The 18,667-nt window shown below is 36.4% G+C and overlaps 1 protein-coding gene across 3 annotated transcripts in view; it reads right to left on the reverse strand.

Annotated features, from left to right (window-relative positions):
- The window catches only part of LOC145673400 (uncharacterized), a 537,699-nt gene that overhangs the window by 226,502 nt on the left and 292,530 nt on the right, over positions 1-18,667 (reverse strand). For all 3 annotated transcript variants that reach the window (XM_081743063.1, XM_081743061.1, XM_081743062.1), the window contains 2 exons: positions 14,878-14,988; positions 3,881-4,017 (listed from right to left, as the gene is read on the reverse strand). In XM_081743063.1, the coding sequence (XP_081599189.1) occupies positions 3,881-4,017; positions 14,878-14,988 (248 nt within the window). The remainder of the gene's footprint in view (positions 1-3,880; positions 4,018-14,877; positions 14,989-18,667) is intronic.

The raw sequence follows: 18,667 nt of genomic DNA on the forward strand, positions 1-18,667 counted from the left end.
TCATTTAAATATTTAATCATGCATAATTAAATATAAAAGTCAACAAGATGTATATAATTTGTATTAAATTCATATCATTTTCATGGGAAGAGATGGAAGAACTTCGAGTACTAAGTTTTTTTTTCTGGAAGAGCATTTCAAAATTTTCAACCTGAAGTTCAGCAAACTCATAGCCTCCAGCGGAACACACACGAACAGCAACTAAGATGGTACAACTGTTTCCAGCTTACTATGAGTTTCTAGACTAGATTTTGGACTATTCAGAAATAGTTGTACGCAGGACTACAACTATATGTCAAGGACTAGTGGATGAGAGATGGGTTGGCTACTCTCCAATATAGCGCCGTTCAGTCGTGTACATGGCTATTGTATACTAGTCACACAGTAGTGTTGTTTTTTTGGGAACAATAAGGTGCTAGAAACTCTCTTGATGACGTATTTTGTCACCTTACCCGCCTCCCCCGCCACGGCTCTAGGCCGGTAAAAACGAAGCTATCGCCAGCTACAGCGCGGAGTAATATGTTTTTGAAATTGTGATTTGGTTTTGGAAAATTTGGTTTTATTCAAATTTAAAAGGTTCTTGGATGCAACCGTTTATAAATTATGTTTATTTTACACGGTATGTCACATGTCCGATAGTATCACGTACTCTTTCAGTACGTTTTGACAGTACTATTTACAGGCAGTTGTTTGAACTCGTTGAACGGTGTTCGTCTGCAAAGATGGAAGGGGCTTTCTGCCTGCCAATGTATCCGGAAGACAAATATATTAATTATCCACCCCTAAGGTAATGACAGTCATGTATTATAATGTATGTATATAGTAAATTGTATAATGTTATTAACGTAAGGTTTGATTTTGCAGCATATTTGTTCAATAAGTAGGGATGAGCAAAATTAAGTAAAAGTTTGTATTGAGATTACACCACGCTGCAGACATTGTTTGGGTATAGATGTCACTACCTGTCACGTGAGTTCATGATGGAAGGGGGAACATGCATTTTTCTAATATGTTTTGTTTTCTTAATTGTTTAACTAGTCTTCCGGTACATGACTTATGTTGTGTTATATATCAAAATCTTCATAAAAGATCAAAGAATCATGTAAAATATGTGAAACTCACCAGAGATTGTATATAAACGTAATATTAGGGCATAACAGTGGTGACCTATTTAGGAATTTCGGTTGTCACCAAAAGAGAGAGAGAACGTTGACCATAAGAAAACCGGTAGACTGAAGGTGAGTCTAGGTTTTTTCAAGTTCCAGCGGACCTAATAACTATGGTCGCAGGAGAGGTCACGACACACTTCGTTCCATGTCAAGAGACACTACACGTCGCTCAGTGATACTTCGCTTAAGTTCTTAGTTCATAGAGCACTTCATTTAGTGACATTATATTATCAAGCCTTTGCTAGTGTAATAGCAACTACTATGACATGTATCACATAGTGCTTAGACAGCAAAAAGGGGAAATATCTTCTATATATGACCCCATCGGGAGTGTATTTTTTTTTAAGTAACTTGCTGTAGTTACATTGGCGTACATATAGTTAGGGGTGTTTGTTTGTACACCAAGACCAACTATTATCTGAGAACATGTACGTATTATGAAGAGATTAGTAATGTGTGTTGGTGGACTCACCGTGTGGCTCACATTTACAATGAGCACATCTCCAACCAGTTTGGTTTGTGTTTAATACACAACTATGATAGCAAATCTGTCATCAGCAGAAACATTTATTTTTTTTTAACCTGTGAAAGTTAAACAGTGGGACTTTTTGCACCACAGCACATAAAATCCAGTAAAGCGTGTCGAGCCTATGTCACCTTTACTGTGATAGTGATGACAGTAAGTCTCAACTTTTAACAGAGAGATACCAATGCAGAGATCGACGAAGACAACGTGATCTTCAAGACTGATCATCAAAAACCGTACTATGTGGGATAAAAGTACGTCACGCATATACGGAAGAATGCGTGCAGATGGGAGGATCCAGATAACAGTGAAGACTGGACTCATACAGGACATTTCTTTGAAATCTACAAGCTAAATCACGCGTGGACTAGAACTATTGGTATAAGTAAAACACATTGGCCACTAAACGAGTATCATTTTTTTTCTTTTTTCGTGTACAAGTGTTGTTTGTGAAATCAAGTGTAAATAGTTCACTTCAATTCCACCAAGGATATATTAAATAGTTATGAAAATCTACTTATACGTCTGTTGTATACTACAATTCCCGTACGAATCCTGAAGGTTTACTTGCTGCCTGGTGAGTACAAATATATATATATATATATATATATATATATATATATATATATATATATATAATGTTTTGTAACTTCTGTCTTTTTCAGGTGGACTTCATTCGGTGACTTCATATAACTTACTGCTAATAGTACTCCTTGTTAATGTATTCTGTTGGTATAATTAAACCCAGTCTCATTTTACATGAGCAGCTACTATTTGTGTAGCCCATGAGTCGCTTCGAGAGCGTACAATCAGGGTAGGGAAACATGAACTATGAGACCTGTGTAGATCTCAAAATCGGAATTTTCTTTTAATTTAAAAAGTAGCATAGATCTACATAGGGGCATTTTTGATTATTCTAACAAAATTAAATTTTTGTATTTTTTTTTAAGAGTCTCAACATTTTTTTTCAGTCTCTACCGCAACCAAACAGTTCATAGTTCATGGAACCCACGATGACAGACAGTCTTCTCAGGTGTGACGTAAGACTGCTGTCAAATGTAGAGAGAGAGACACACCTCACCATCACTGGTACGCCTTCCTCTTCTCTCTACAGAGCCTCACACTAATTTACATGCTTGACACTTCATGTCGTATGCAAATTTCAGCACACCTGTGCTTGAGAGGTCATGTTACATTTGGCACCCAAGCCTGAGGCTCACTTCTCTATTTACACACGGAACTACTGGAGGACACTCGCAAGGTGTAAGACTTGGTATTTGAAATACCACGAAAATTTTTTTCAAGAGCCCGCTTCAATGGCATTCCAAAGGAGCTCACTCAGAAGCTATGTTGCTTGAGCCCAAGAGGCTGAAGAAATTGTCAAACAAACGGCCATTCTTAATAATTACCATCCATTGTTAACATTTCTATTTTTTGTGTGTAAATTTGTAGAATGTTTCAGTTGGAATTTGTAAAAGAAGGCACTTGCAATAGCGTGTTGTTTACGTTGCAGTTACATAGAAAGCACAACATCGTATATTATCCATACTATCAGGATATCGCAGTCTGTTTGCTGGAGATGTACAAAGTTTGTGATATTAGAATTGTGAACTTAGATAAGTTTCTCACCAGATGTCAAAGTGGACATTTATTTGTACCAACAAGGTATGAGTTTGAACCATGAGGTTTTTCACGGCTAAATATTGGTCTGCACAGTTCTAGCTGCATGTTTTCGCCACGAGAATTTGTACCGAAACTAATTATAAGATTAACAAAGTATAACTATTCATATTGTTTAAGGTTTAAGGTTATTGTGTAAGTCTGTTGCAGGGGTTAAATGAAGCCAATAGGAAACAGACTTGACAATCGTCTCCCTTTTAAATGCGTTTACTCTTCTCCTAAATTACTCTAAAACATTAAATATAAGCTGCCGCATTCTCGTAATGAAAATGTAGGAAGTAGCAGAATCCCTCTCCTAGGCGGATAAGAGACGAAAAGAGAAATTTAGAAAACTAAATTATTAAAAGTGTCCATAGACGGGTACTAATACAATTACAGTGATAATATAATTATGTAATTTCTTTTATCTTTCCTTATAATATGTAACATCTACACAGTGTGTAGTAAATGATAAACTACAACTACTATATTTACATCATTTAAATATAAAAAGATTATGATTTACCATCCATGAATGAACCATTTCTACATCTAACTATTTCGTCCCCATCATCAGTAGCACCAAAAGCGCAAAGTCTTCTGACAGTCGTTAAATGTGCAAAGCTTGCCAAAATTAATATCAGTGGGAAATAGAAAATCGTCCTGTAAAGATAATGCAAGTAAAATACGACATTAGATACATGTTACATTAAGAGAATGACATATTTACACATATACTTATAAATTTAATGGAAATATCTGGAGTTGGAAATACGTCACATGACTTAATTACAAATTGTCAGCCGGAGACGGCGGAGCAGGGTTGATTCTTGGCACTAGTTTATGTGTAGATAGAGTAAAGAAAGTGCAAAATGTGTTGAGCGCCGCCAGACGCAGTGTATAAGGTAATGATAGTCTCCAAGGTCTATTGAGGGCTGTCATTACCTTGGACAGCCTACAAACATTTCGGCAAAAATACATTTGCGAAGCAGAACAGTACTCCGGAACAAACCGTCAGTGGCAGGTCTCGCTGAGCATTAAAGCGCAATTCTACAAAGAATGGACCTGTGACTGAAGTTCAAGTGACAATAAAGCTCAAGTTACAGCAGCTATCACACTGATGTTAATAGTGTAGTAAATATATGTTGAGTGACACACCACTCCATTCTCGCCCATCTAACACCCTCGATTTCTGTTGCTTTCCAGCTCCTTTCTGGTTACATTAGTATGTACCTAAAGTTTATTTCTCTTTGATATTCAGGCATCTATTACGGCACTTTTCCATGTATCGGTTGCCCAAAGGAAATTTCAGTTGTGAACTCTTGCATAATTCACAAATCTCATCTAAAACCGAAAGGAGACTGAGAATGTGAAGAAAATATACAGAAAATTGTGGGAGTCAGAAAATGGATTAGAAATAAACAGAAAGTGACAAGACATAGTTTCGTATTTCAAAATATGCATATATATATATATATGTTCGTTTAACTCCTGGTGTCTAATCGTATCTTCCTAGCTGTATAAGTAAGGTGGCATCTCTAATTCTACCGAGCGTTCAAGCAGAATTTTCTAAACAACGAAGCATCGAATGCGCAAGAAAACCCCGCTTAAGAAGTTGAGCGCTAGTTCCTCTGCCGCCTAGATTTAAGCGTTTTTAAAACTCCGCTTTGCATAAAGCCAATATTGTGCAACGTAAAATTTACCGTAAGCTGAGCTTAAGCTCTTAAGCGGACATTGTACAATCGGCCGTGAGTTTATCTAGTCAATGACGATAAATTACATTTGTTTTTATTTGATGCTACGAGAAAAGCTTTACGCAGTATAATATCCATTCGAACCAATTAATAAACGAGGTTTGGTATTTCCTGTCGTCCTTCTAAAACAAATAGGTTTGTGAGCTAATGAATTTTCTGACATTAATATGAGTAGAAATCCTGTCGTCTATTCTTTATATGCGCGCTATGTCCCTGCATTCTTACGTTAACCCTAGAATTGTTGGGCGGAAAAAGGTCCATAAACGGTCGGGCTGGGTCTGAGAGACCCAAGAAAATAAAACGGCATAATTAATTTGTAACCGATATTTAAAAAAAACATACTTTTATGTAATTTCAAGTATTTCTAAAACAGAAGAAAAGCATTTCAACTCATAACTGTTGTTTTCACTTAATTTTTAAGAAATATTTTAATTGTTTATGACATTAATATGAGTAGAAATCCTGCCGTCTATTCTTTATATGCGTACTATGTTCCTGCATTGTTACGTTAACCCTAGAATTGTTGGGCGGAAAAGGTCCTAAATAGGGATGCACGCGAGACGCAAGAAGTCTCGTCTCGGCTCGCGTCTCGTCTCGCATTTGCGAGACGAGACTAAAAATTTTGTGCGAGACGCGAGACGAGACTAAACCATGCGAGACGAGACGCGAGACGAGACTTAGTTAAGTCTCGCACGAGAAGTCTCGCGAGACTTCTCGCAATCTCGCAACATTTATGAATTACATGTAATTATATATTGAGTGATTTTACATTTATTGAATTTTCTAAGTTGAGCGTTAATGCCTCCAGGAACAAAAAAAGTGATTGGGGCAATAGACATTTTATGAGATTTATTATTATTCAAGGTTGATTTTCAGAATTAAAGCCTTCTTTAGTTTCTAGACATCATTAAAAAAGAAAAGCTTTGTAAATTGGAAATTTATTACAACATCGATTTAGGACTTTATTTTGCGACACAAACACATACACGCGGGCGCGCACGAATACACGAACTTCTGTTTTTTGGTCTGAAAAGCGAATAAGACTCCCTATTGCTGCAAAATGTGATATTTCTGTTGTTTCTGTCTTTTTCACATTACTACTAGCAATTTATGTTGGGGGATGGCGGGGAAATCCCCTCTCGTCAAAGTTTATCCCGGGTCCGGCTCGCAGAAATAACATGATATTTTTACATGGAATAAGTATTTTCTTTCTATATATTTATCAAAAACATCCCCCTCTAGTTCGGAAGTTTAATTTTATTTTCTAGATCTGGCAACACTATATAAGTTGAACGCGAAAGTTGATAAAATGCGATAATGCAACATTGCTACAAGCGCGAACGAACCAAAAGAATTGGGTCGTATTGTGTTGTGAGGAGTTCTTTTGTTATCTACAAGCGCTTTTGGTGGTATAAAAACATCTTTATAATGGAAAATCACCCTTCAAGGAAACGACCAAAACGTGTAAATGTTGATAGTGGCGACCAGAGATGGAGTGGGTCAGTGGGTCAAGTGGGTCGTTTTCTGAGTGGGTCAGTGGGTCGTGGTTCAACAGCATGTGACCCACTGTGACCCACCACCCACCATGACCCACTGTGACCCACCACCCACCGTGACCCACTGCGACCCACCATCCACCATGACCCACTGCGACCCACCACCCACCGTGACCCACTGCGACCCACCGACTCAGTATGATCTACAGACCCTCTCTGCTCACTGCATTGTAGACAGTATCTTATGAAGACTGGTGAATTTGTCTCCGTTTTACTTTCAAGACCTTCATTCCCTTTCTTTTCCACTTGAATCGGTCATTTGAGAAACACCTCATATCCAAAAAAATAAACTTTCGGGAAATATATATAAAAAAACAGTTTTTCCATAATTTAACATCATATATTTTTTTGATTTTTTTATGTTTCTACAGAGGTTTGGTAAGCTAATTCTACCACAATAAAATTTTATTATTTTTATTTTGATATTTAAAAAAAATTATAAACTTTGTAGGAGATGTGTTGTTTCTCAAATGACTGACTAAACGATACGTTATCAGGTATGAAATAAAAAGTAAAACAATTCAAATTATTAATAAAAAACAGTATTTTATTTTTCAAATAATATATACACACATTTTCCAAACATTGTTTCTTAAAACAGTTCAATGTCATCCATATCGATAGTTGGCCAATCATAAATTTTTAAATAAAATTCACCAACAATGTCTGCAGGTATATAGGCTTCGACTTTCTTGAGGTAATTGATTTCGTTGATATTGATAGGTACACATTTTTGCGGGTAGGCACCGATTTTTGGAAGCTCTGGCAAACCAGTTCCCGGTTTTTTCAAGTCAAAATTTGTTCATTGAGTCCACCAATAAAGGTTTTTACTTTAACTTGGTCTAGATGTTTATTTGAGTAATGAAACTCCATAAAAGTTGAAATATTGAATTTTATTTTGTTTTCCCTTGGGATGTTTCTTGCTTGAGTCCCCGTAGATATTACATTTATTTTTTTATAAAATTGACCACACCATGATATAAAATCCTTTACTTTTTCACTTTCTACTATTTCCACCAGGAACTTGTCCTGAATAGCAGCAGAGTGCAACATAAGTTCAGCATACTGTTTTACTCTGTAAATCCTGTCAGTTGTTTTAATTTTTCGTTTGATTACACTAAAGTCGCGGTCACACGGAAGGTACAAATGACCTCGAATAGGAAAATAATGATGAATACTGTCTAATCGGCCAGCTTCTATAAGGGCAAGAAAAAACCGCACAACCACGGTGTTTTTTGTTTTGTCCAGGTGTACCATCGGAAAAAACATGAAGATGTCTAACACCAGCATCAAGAACTTCATTGATATAATCAACTAAAAATGAACGAATTTCATTTGGCCCCTTCTTAGCTAAGCCCTCATGATATACATAAAACTTGGCTTTAAAGTCCATGCAGATCCCACCTACTTTTTCATCCGTTAAACACTGTCTAATATTTTCAATGGCTTTAAAAAACTTGTTTGATCTCCTTTTATGCACAAGGAGTTCCGCAACATAAACTCTTTTAGCTACATCATTTAAAGATGGACTTTTTATTTTGACAGACAGTTCCTCACATTTACAACAAGAATCAATCTGAAGCCTCCCAAAAGTTAGGTCAAAATGCTCATGAAATATTTTCAAATAAAACTTGTAATCAATACTCAAGTCTGGATTTTTTTTTCTTTTTTTGAAAAGTTGCTACATAATTCTTACATTAAGGTTCGCGTTCAAGTATTTGTAAGACCTGCTGGTGTAATGATGGGCTTCTTTCTGGGAAAAAGAGGCTATGTGGTCGTCAATAGTCTTTATGATATGACCTGGTTTAGCGTTCCCTGGAGCATTTGTCATTTGAGAAACAACACATTTCCAGGAGATGAGGTGTTTCTCAAAGGAATGGATATTTTCTAATGCGCCATCACCATAGTTACTAAGTGGAGGTGAGTTGTTCTATGCGTATTGGATTTGTCTAGCCTTCACCAACAATTTAACATGTCTAACTCAATTTTGGCCAAAAATGGACATGAGGTGTTTCTCAAATGACTGATTCACTTGTTTCTGTCTACTTACCTGAGGTGAGTATATCTAACCAAGTGAAAAAAGAACTTCAGGAACTTTTGGATATTGATATTTTAATAGTAATAGTAGCAATAGGACTTATACTACTACTTGGCTTTCGAGACCTGTGAGTTTTTAGAGGAGCTAACTACTGGAAAAAATACTGTAATACACTGTAATACAGTATATAAATTATTTAAAAAAATGAATGTAACTATATATGCCTGATCATCACGTTCAAATTGCAAAGTCAAATTAAATTACTTCTTGTATATAGTTAAGAGTTAATCCAAACTGGGGTGTTATATTGCTTTCATTATATTGCATACTATCCTAAGGAGGTAGTGACAATCCGAATTTTTTCGAAAAAAAAAAAAGAGTATCTCGCAAGCCGTTAAACTTACGGAGCTGAAATTCAGTGTATTAACTCTTTATTGAAAATAAACAGTGTGTCCTATCATTTTTTTAAAATTCTCCTTTATATGTGGGGGGCACTTTCTATTTATGGAAAAATTGGCAGTGAGTTGGTTTGTAAAAATGATCGAAAACGATCGATGTTATTTAAGAAAAAAAGTTAGAAACAAAAAATACAGTGCTTGGCTTCATATATCCATTGCTTTCTGCTGTAATAATTGCTGAAGCTTTGCTGAAGCTGAAGCTCACAGCACAGGGCAATCAACCCGTAAAGTTGTGAGAAAAATAGGCATAACATTTGTACTGTAAGCTTAATTACACGGAAATTTGAAGTTTGGATTGTACGCAAAATTGTATGGAAAATTTTACACTTTTTCCCCTTTTACGTTGGTCTACTTACTTTGATTTGGAACTTTGAAATTTCATCCTTTTTTCCACTGAAAAGTATTGATAATTCAACAAGGAAATAATTATACTATGATAATTTAATTGAAATTCATCGTAATTTGGCACATGGCAAACAGCAGTGTGGTAATTGAAGTTGAAGAAGGAGGGAAATTCCCATTCACCTCTGAACACTTTCCAGGAACCTCGTTCCCTTTCGCTTTCTAGACGGGGGAGAGAACTTGGTAATGGCATCAAACATTCATGTGTAATTACAAAAATTACATTTATAAACAAATAAGAAATCATCAGTTTATCAGGCTTTAATTGATAATTTATTCACAAGATTCCCTATCAAAGGCGTGATAGATGAAATTTCTATTCTACATGGGTTGACATTGCCAACTGACACGGTCGATATGGAAAAGATGTTGTATGGTGATAGAGAGATGATACTTCTTTCTGAGTATTTCAAACCTGACCAAGAAAAATCGTTATCAGACTTAAGTCTAACAAGTAGATTGTCGATGAGAAGTTGCAGAAATCGGGTAGAAGTATTATGAATTTCCACGACAGAGTGCGAACGGGGATTTCCCCTTATGAATTTACAGATGACTGATATTAGAAATAGATTAAGTGCTCAAACATTGTCTAACTTGTTGCTCATCAATGTTAATGGCCCACCGCTAGACAAGCACAAAGTAGACGAGCTAGTTATTTCTTGGCTGAAGGATGTACATCATTCCACTGCGGATGATTTACCGCCAAAAAAGTTACCAACAGGAAATAAATTCGATTGCAGATTTATTTTAAGGTGGAAAATTACGAGTTACGGAAAATGTATACTTGTATTACTAATGGCTTATTTGTGTTATTCAACTTTGTACCTAATTTTTAGTAAGTCTCTTCTTTGCTTTAGGTAAACTACTTTTGAACAAATATTCATAATAATTGCAATTATGCATATTTGTAACTTAAATTTAACGTGGTGTTTTAGTGATTACACAAATTACAATTATGAGCATATTTTATGGAGATGTTCTTACAGACAGTACTCGAGCACCTTTATACCCTATGAACAACTGATTTTTCAAGTCTTTTGTGAGAAAAATACTGTGAACTGAGAAACCATAACCTTTTCCATATTGTACAGGGGTATTTTCCTGCGAATAGAAGTTTATTGTGGAATGCGTTGAGAAATTAATACTTGCAAGAATACTCTCTTAGTACAAGTATATTTTAGGCACACACTAATTCCCTCCCCCCCCCCACCTCGAGCTGTTTCAATTTCCTCACTGACAAACACTTTACCATTTTATATCGTAAGGGTCAGATCCATCGTTATTGTAACAGAGTGGTGCTTGAGCGATTGACTAGAAATTCAAACTCCGATTAGTGACAATTTCACAGTCTTGTTTTATTACAAGTGTAAACACTTTAGTCAGTTCAGAAGAGGCCGTGGATCGTGTTCAGAGTTGATGACGATGGATTTTGGTGAGGGTAGATCAAAGTGGATGAGAGTGGTTCATGGTGGGTGGTGGGTCAAGTGGGTCACCGTGGGTGGTGGGTCAGTGGGTCGTGGGTCAAGTTTTCATTGACCCACGCCAACGCTGGTGGCGACGATATTTTAGAAGAGCCAAATATTGCTGGAGACCTCTAAGCTGGAAAACAATGTTGGATCCAGCAACAATTTATGCTGGTTTTGCTGTAAATTATGCTATTAACCCTTTGGGGATCCCATGGTACAATCTGTACCATACGGGGTGTTTCATGGTACATTGCGTTATAACTCTCCTATTTGAGCTTTTCGTCCGTTTTTTTTTTTTTTTTTTTTTTTCAAGTCCAGAGGCATTGTAGGAGACCTTACGTATGGTCTCACACCTTCCTGCGTCAGACATACGAGGTGATGACGTCATAATTCTAAAATATGCCTGAAAGGCAGTTCTATTCTGAATAGAATGATGTGCGACACATGAACCTAGGGTAATTAGGGAAGTGTCAGGGTATTTTTATGAAAATAGACTTCTGTATAGGGGAATTTTGGACATTTTCGGTATTATTTTTTTCGAGCTTATTTTTGCACCTAGAAGATTGAAATTGTGCACAAACATTCAGTACACCGAGGAGTATTTACGAGATTTTTTTTCGTACTTCTGTGTTAAAACATGGGGGTACAAAGGGGCTAAACGTTGAAAAAGGGAAATTTTTACCACAAAATCCCTTTCACGGGATTTTCTCGCCTTAGATACATAATGGAGACAAGTGAATGGTACCGCCTGAAAGGCAGTTCTATTTTGAATGATCCTAGGGTAATTAGGGATGTCTCAGGGAATGTTTAAAAATTTCCTTTGTATACGGGAATATGGGACATTGTCGGTATATGTTTTTTTGGCGGGCTTACTTTTTTGCACCTGGAAAATTGGAATTCTGCATAAACATTCAGCCCACCTAGTAGTATTTATCAGATTTTTTCAGATCTCTGCGTTAAAACAGGGGGGGTCCAGAAGGGCTAAAAGTTGATAAAAATGATATTTAGACCCCAAAAATCTTTTTTCGGGATTTTCCCGCCTTAGATACATGATGGAGACACGTGAGTCATACCGCCTGAAAGGCAGTTCTAAGCTGAAGAGAATGATGGGCGAAACATGACCCTAGGGTAATTAGGGATGTCTCAGGAAATTTTTTACCTGAGATCATGGTATTTTACGGTAATTTGGGGCATGGTGGGAATTCCTGATAAAGTTTCTTCCGCCCTTACTATTCAAGATAGAAACTCGAAATTTGGTATACACATTTACTATACCAAGTACTATTTATCAGATGTTTCAAAGATGGCTACGTTTACACAGGGCCGCTCCAGAGGGGCCCAAAGTGCGAGAAAAAATCCCTCCGTAATTTTCTCTTTGACATCATTTTTCCCGCTCCTGGTATATGGTATGAGTATGCAAGTGGTACCATTTGAAAGCCAGCTTCATTCTGAAGACAATGAGGTATGAACCATGATCCTAGGATAAATAGTGACGATGCAGTAGCTGCTTGACTGAAAGTCTAAAAAATAGCCCAAAAAGCCGGGTACCGGAAAGGGTTAATTTGACGAAAATTAATGGTCCAGGAATCAAATTTCAGCACAACTTTTCTTTTAATTTGGAGCGGAGGGGACACAAGTTCGGATATCATGTTGAACTCTAGGTTCCGTCCCCTTAGGATGTTATGAACATTCATCCCACGGAAAGCAAGGGCCAACCACCAAGGATTCAGCTTGCCAAGGGACTTTTAGATCAAATACCTGCCTTCGGACAGAATATCACATCATCATTCATTAATAGCCATAGAATAACACATTGCAAAATTTTGACCAGAATATATGCGAGACTGCGAGACCATACCAGAAAGTCTCGCGCGAGACGCGAGACGAGACTCACAATTTTATGCGAGACGCGACACGAGACTTCACATTTGCGAGACGAGACCAACATTTGAGGCTGCGAGACGAGACGAGACTTTTGCATTTCTCGTCTGGTCTCGTCTCGCGTGCATCCCTAGTCCTAAACGGTCGGGCTGGGTCTGAGAGACCCAAGAAAATAAAACTGCATAATTAATTTGTAACCTATATTTTTTAAAAAAAAAAAAACATACTTTCATGTAATTTCAAGTATTTCTAAACCAGAAAAAAAGCATTTCAACTCATAACTGTTGTTTTCACTTAATTGTTAAGAAATATTTTAATTGTTTACATATTTTTGTTAGTAAATTATATGAGTTTTCTACAAAATTATATGAAAAAGAACACTTGCTTAAATGTTGTTATAGGTAAGTATATTGTAAAGGATACTTATAAGTTTATTTAACAGAACCGAAGGCACCACGTATGTTGAAATATACTGAATGTCAGGGGAAAAGTTTTTTAGTGTTCACTGTTGGCAAGATTGTTATCTAATGACGGGGTGGGTGGAGTTTTCTCACCAGTGGCAGCAGTAACAATTCTTCACACTTATCATAAACTTCACCACACTCCCTGTTACTATCATGGTCACTAAATAATTCAAAATCAGGATCTACATCGGAATCATCCAGTTCATTTTCATCATCATATAAAATTCTATGAATTTTACTCATATAAACTATTTCACGTTCCATTATGTTCTAAAGTTGCTCAAAGTACCAACTGAAATGTTCTTCGTATAAACACACTCAAAAAATATCGAATAGATAATCGCAATACAAAAAGTAAACTTCCTACAAGATTTTTGACACTAACAAAATTTACGCAAATGGTTGGGCTGGGTGTGACACGCCTAGCGAGGTTCAGAGCTCTATTAAAAGCAAACTAACAATAAATCAAATTGGTTTGCAACACTAGCGTCTCTTGTCGTGCTTTTCAGGTAGGTTACAACTCAAACCGCTAACTTTAAGTTGAAACTTTTATTTAAAATATAAGCAGATGGGTCTCATAGACTCGATCCGACCGTTCTAGGGTTAACTCATGTTTCTCTTCTGGTATTTTTTCATGTGGTACAAATCTCACTCTATAAAAATAGGAGATAAAATTTATCTGAAAGCCAAACATTTATGATAACAACTAGCCTACTCTTTGAAAATTGTGAATTAAAAACTATGTATGAAGGAAAATCGAAAGTAAGTTTCTCCTCGTTTTTCCCGAGTAGCTGTAATGCGATGAGACAAACAAGACATCAGTGCAATGGCAGAGCACTATGGTAATGCACGATCAATATCCTGTAGACCATGCTTTCGCACTGCTATTGGAAATTTCCGATAAGCGCCTCATCAAATATCTGGCAAGTAGAAGGTTAGAAGCAAGCAGCAAGGTCAGAAAAATCAATCCTTAACGGTATTAATAGACACTGAAAAGACTGAAGTGTGGTATTAGCATGGCCCAGTCTCTCCTTGTGACTTCTGGCGTTATCTTTTTCGAAGACTACACTTGGCAATGAACAATCAACCCTGGGCTGAGAGCACTTTCTTCATCCAAAGTACAGTTCATATCTCGTGCTCAGCAACGTTTGTCACCTCTTTCCGGTAATAGAGAAGGCTCTCGCGGAACACACTTTGGAACCAATGGCGAAATGAACAGAGCTATAAAATAGTTTTCTCTATACAAGACATTTATTTTCTTCCAAGAGGGTTTTCAAACCTCAAAAACTGGCATGACAAATGTATCCACATCATTGATTCTTATGTAGGAAAATAAAATGATCTTTGATCTTTATTTATATAGTATGGTATTTATCTTAAGTAAACACACCTGTTCATACCTGCGAGGGAAACTTACTTTTTCAATTTATCCATTATGTTACGAATACCTTGAAATGCACTTATTCGTACCACAACAAGACACTAGTTTTCACCTATTACTCACCGTAAAATCATTGATGGATATTTTTTAAGAATAATCTCGGTTACTTTGATGGCTCTGTAGAGTTGACAAAGACGATTTGCGCGCAGAATATGGCGCTCGAAAGAAACTTCGCTGAAATAATAAAAACAAATAATTTAGAGAAATATGCACAAGTTAGAGCCATTCGATACACCTTACAAAATGCTACCTACTCGCCTCTTGTGTGTTGTGAAATATACCATGGTTACTGAAGTTTGAAAGATTTTTTAAATTTGCCTTTGTACTCTGATTCCAAGCAACCTAACAATCCATCATACATGCATTTTGCAGCATGTTTTGGATTTTAAACGTTAATTACATTTGTCCTTAAGAAAGATCAAAATGGAAAAGAAATAAAGTGCTACAAATATTAAGTCTTTGAGGCAAGATGGTAAGCTATGTTAACCACTATAAGACTGACTTTGAAGCGAGGTTGTTAATCTTGTTATTCATAATTTTTCTGATAGGCCCAAGAGAAAACACAGAGGTTTAGGTATATATTGAAAATGGCTCTAAATGTTTAATAATTCAGAGTAATTACTAGATGTATTTCGACTGAAATAAATAAAGTATATCAGGTAGCGGCTCAGAAAGGGAAGTCACGTAAAAGAAAGTTAAACTTTTAAAGCTTCATTGTAAGTGCAGAAAATGGAGTTTTTCAGTTCCAAAACGGCTCTTGTCCATCTACAGAAAATCCCAGAGAACCGAGGAAGACTGTAGATCGATGCGTTTTGTAGAACTGGAAATATTTTAAGGATGTTTAGGTTATTCATATGAAGACACTGAAGGATTCCCAGTTCTACGAAACATGCCACTCCAACATTTTTTTAACTTTTCTGGGATTTTCTGTAAACAGACGAAGAAGTTAATTGGAATTGGACGACTCAATTAACTTCCTACAGCACATAATAATTAGTACGTTAGCTAACTCTTCTTTTTTTAGTTTGAAGGGATAAATATTTGACTTTTACCGAAGTGACATCCCCCAATTGCCATCCCTCAATATACTTTATCTTTAATCATAACTTTTGTAAATGAATCTAAGACGCAAAGAGGAAGCAATATACTTGGTATTTGTTCTGAAGACAATATTACTGAGTCTTGAAAAGTTTAACACTTGGGATCCTTCTTTTACAGTCGGTACAAGAAAAGGAAAAAAGGCACTTCTTATATATGATCTCATATTAATTTTTGATTGAAATTCTATTTCAATGAAACAACAACTACTACAGCTTCTCAGATTACTTTGTATAAGTGATGCCCAAATTGCGTCCCGTGGACTGAATGCAACTTTAAATAAATAGAGAAATGTATAATCTGATCCTTTGTTAATTTAATGTATAAGGACAAGTATGTAGCTGGACTGATTCGAGACTATATTTTTAACTGTCAAAATATTTTCTTTAACTTTGTGTTAATTAAGACCATTCTGCAAGGTTAGACCGTTGAAAATTTACCGATTTTCAGAACTAGAAATACCATATTTCATATTGTTACTTTAAAATATTTGTAGCTCAAGCTATGATTGAGTAGAGATATGAAACAAAAAGAATGCTGCACAGCAAATTACATAAATTAAGAAAATTGTATGACTGCACATTCGAATGTCGTTTCAGGAATATATACCCCCCACATAAGGCTTTTATTTTTCTCTTTGCTCCAACCTATACTATGCACAAGTGTCAGAAGTCTTATAGAACTGTTTTACCGTCTGTCGACAGGTATCAGATCAAAACCTGTAACAGATATCGCATTGAGGTTTCTTGCAATCGATTTATCGTCCCAGGGACAGTTTCCAGCTCCTTCGTTAACTCTCCATTCAAACCGAAGGTGGTTAAAATTAGTCATTTCCGGTTTCAACGTTTATCGCAATAGAACAAAAATGGCAAGAGATAGCATTTTTCTGAAAATAATAGCGTCTAAACGTAAAATAACATGCCTATCCGCAACATTCTAGCGAAGTCGGAAGTGATTCAAATTTACTATTACTACCAGTTTCAACGTTTATGACCATATAACGAAAATGGTAGCAGATAGTGAAAAACTGCTTTTGTAAACAATTCAGCATGTCAAGACAACATATCATGAATATCTAACAAAAAAGGGAATAGTTTCAATTTACTATCATTTTTGGTTTCAATACTCATTTCCATGTAGCAAGGACTTTGAAAGATATTCAGAAGCAGCTTCTTGCAATGGATACACTGTTCCAAGAGTAGGTTCTATCTCTTCCTTAGTCTTCAATTCAAACCGGAAGTAGTTAAAACGAATAATCTTTGGTTTCAACCTTTGTCGCCATAGAACGAGAACATTAAGTGATAGCCAGCAATGCCTTTTGATATAGATTAAGCTTCTGAGGAACACGCTCTATCTTTGATCTTATTACCCATTTGTAACCAGTATTTATAGAAACACTACTTTAAATTTGAATATTGAATTCGCATGTTTGTAGGTATTAGTTTCACACTGTGAAACAATACTTATTTTGTTCATGAAGGATTTTGGTTCACCAAAGCGCGTTTATGTATTTGCTCTGTCTGTTCATCCAGAAGAGAAAAATTTTGAAACACTATTTTATTATCAGCAAATTTGATATCAAGTTCGTTTTCGAAGGCAATGTTCAACCCGGAATTGGTAGAAATATTTTTCATTTTAACTTTGATCGCTATAGAACATAAATCATTCTATAGATTATTATTATTAGATAGTTTATTAAGATAGCTAGAAGCGGTATTCTGCAATGAAGTAATCTCATATCTCGACTAAAACTAGAAAAATGAAAATGAAATAAAATCTTAAAGTTTTACGTCCCACAGTTATGCTCGCTAGGGTAAAGAAGACGGTGACGATGAGAAATGAATGAAATGATGGAATAAATAAAGTGGGAGGAAACGGGAGAACCCATAGAAAACCCAGGTGCATGGTGTTTGACAACCACAAAGCGCACTTGGTGCAAACTGCGATCGAACCATGGACTCCAGACACCAGAGGTGAACCCTTTACCAGCGAGCCACCGCGGCCCTTCTACTGAAACTAGATGTGGCATAAATCAATCATTTCATTTTTTAACGTTGATTACTATAATAGGATAGGAATGGCGAAAGAAGCCTTTAGGAGGAAAAATAAGTCTTTTCTGTGGAACCTCAACAAAGAGTAACAGCCCTTTCTCATTTGGCGGCGAACTGCCGCGCGCGGCGGCGGCAAATTGCCGCGTAGGGTAGAAAGACATTGCAAGCAATGGAGCTTTTCATATATGCGCGGCGGTCGCCGCAAATTTACGCGGCGAGGAGAAATTGCAGCGGCAAATTGCAGCGTACAGCCAAGCGAGACATTGCAAGCAATGGATCTCTTTATATATAGGCGGCGATCTGCCGCTTGGGTGGTGGAGGAGGGAGCAAGTTTTGCCAGGAAAGAGTAGAGAGTGGTTGCGATAATTTGTATGTGTGTGTGTTTCACGTACATATACGTATGTGTTTGTGTATTTATATATGTTTTTATGTTCTAGCCTAGGACACCTCGAGTCCTTTTAACCAAACTTGTTTCATATAACATATGGGAAAAGATGACGTAAAAATAATCGAAAACGACCGATACTACCGAAGTGTCGAATCCAAAGGTCGTTGACTCAAAAAAGTCCAAATCTACAAATTATTTTTTTTTCTATGTAATAGAAGATTGGGATAAATGTGCGGGCAGCGCTGGGAAAACGAGCATCTAATTTTATAAATTTCTCATACCCCAAAATTTGAATATGTACTATAAAATATTTCAA

Source organism: Thermobia domestica, chromosome 16, assembly GCF_964235325.1.
Source record: "Thermobia domestica chromosome 16, izTheDome1.hap1.1, whole genome shotgun sequence".
Classification (NCBI taxonomy): Eukaryota; Metazoa; Arthropoda; class Insecta; order Zygentoma; family Lepismatidae; genus Thermobia; species Thermobia domestica.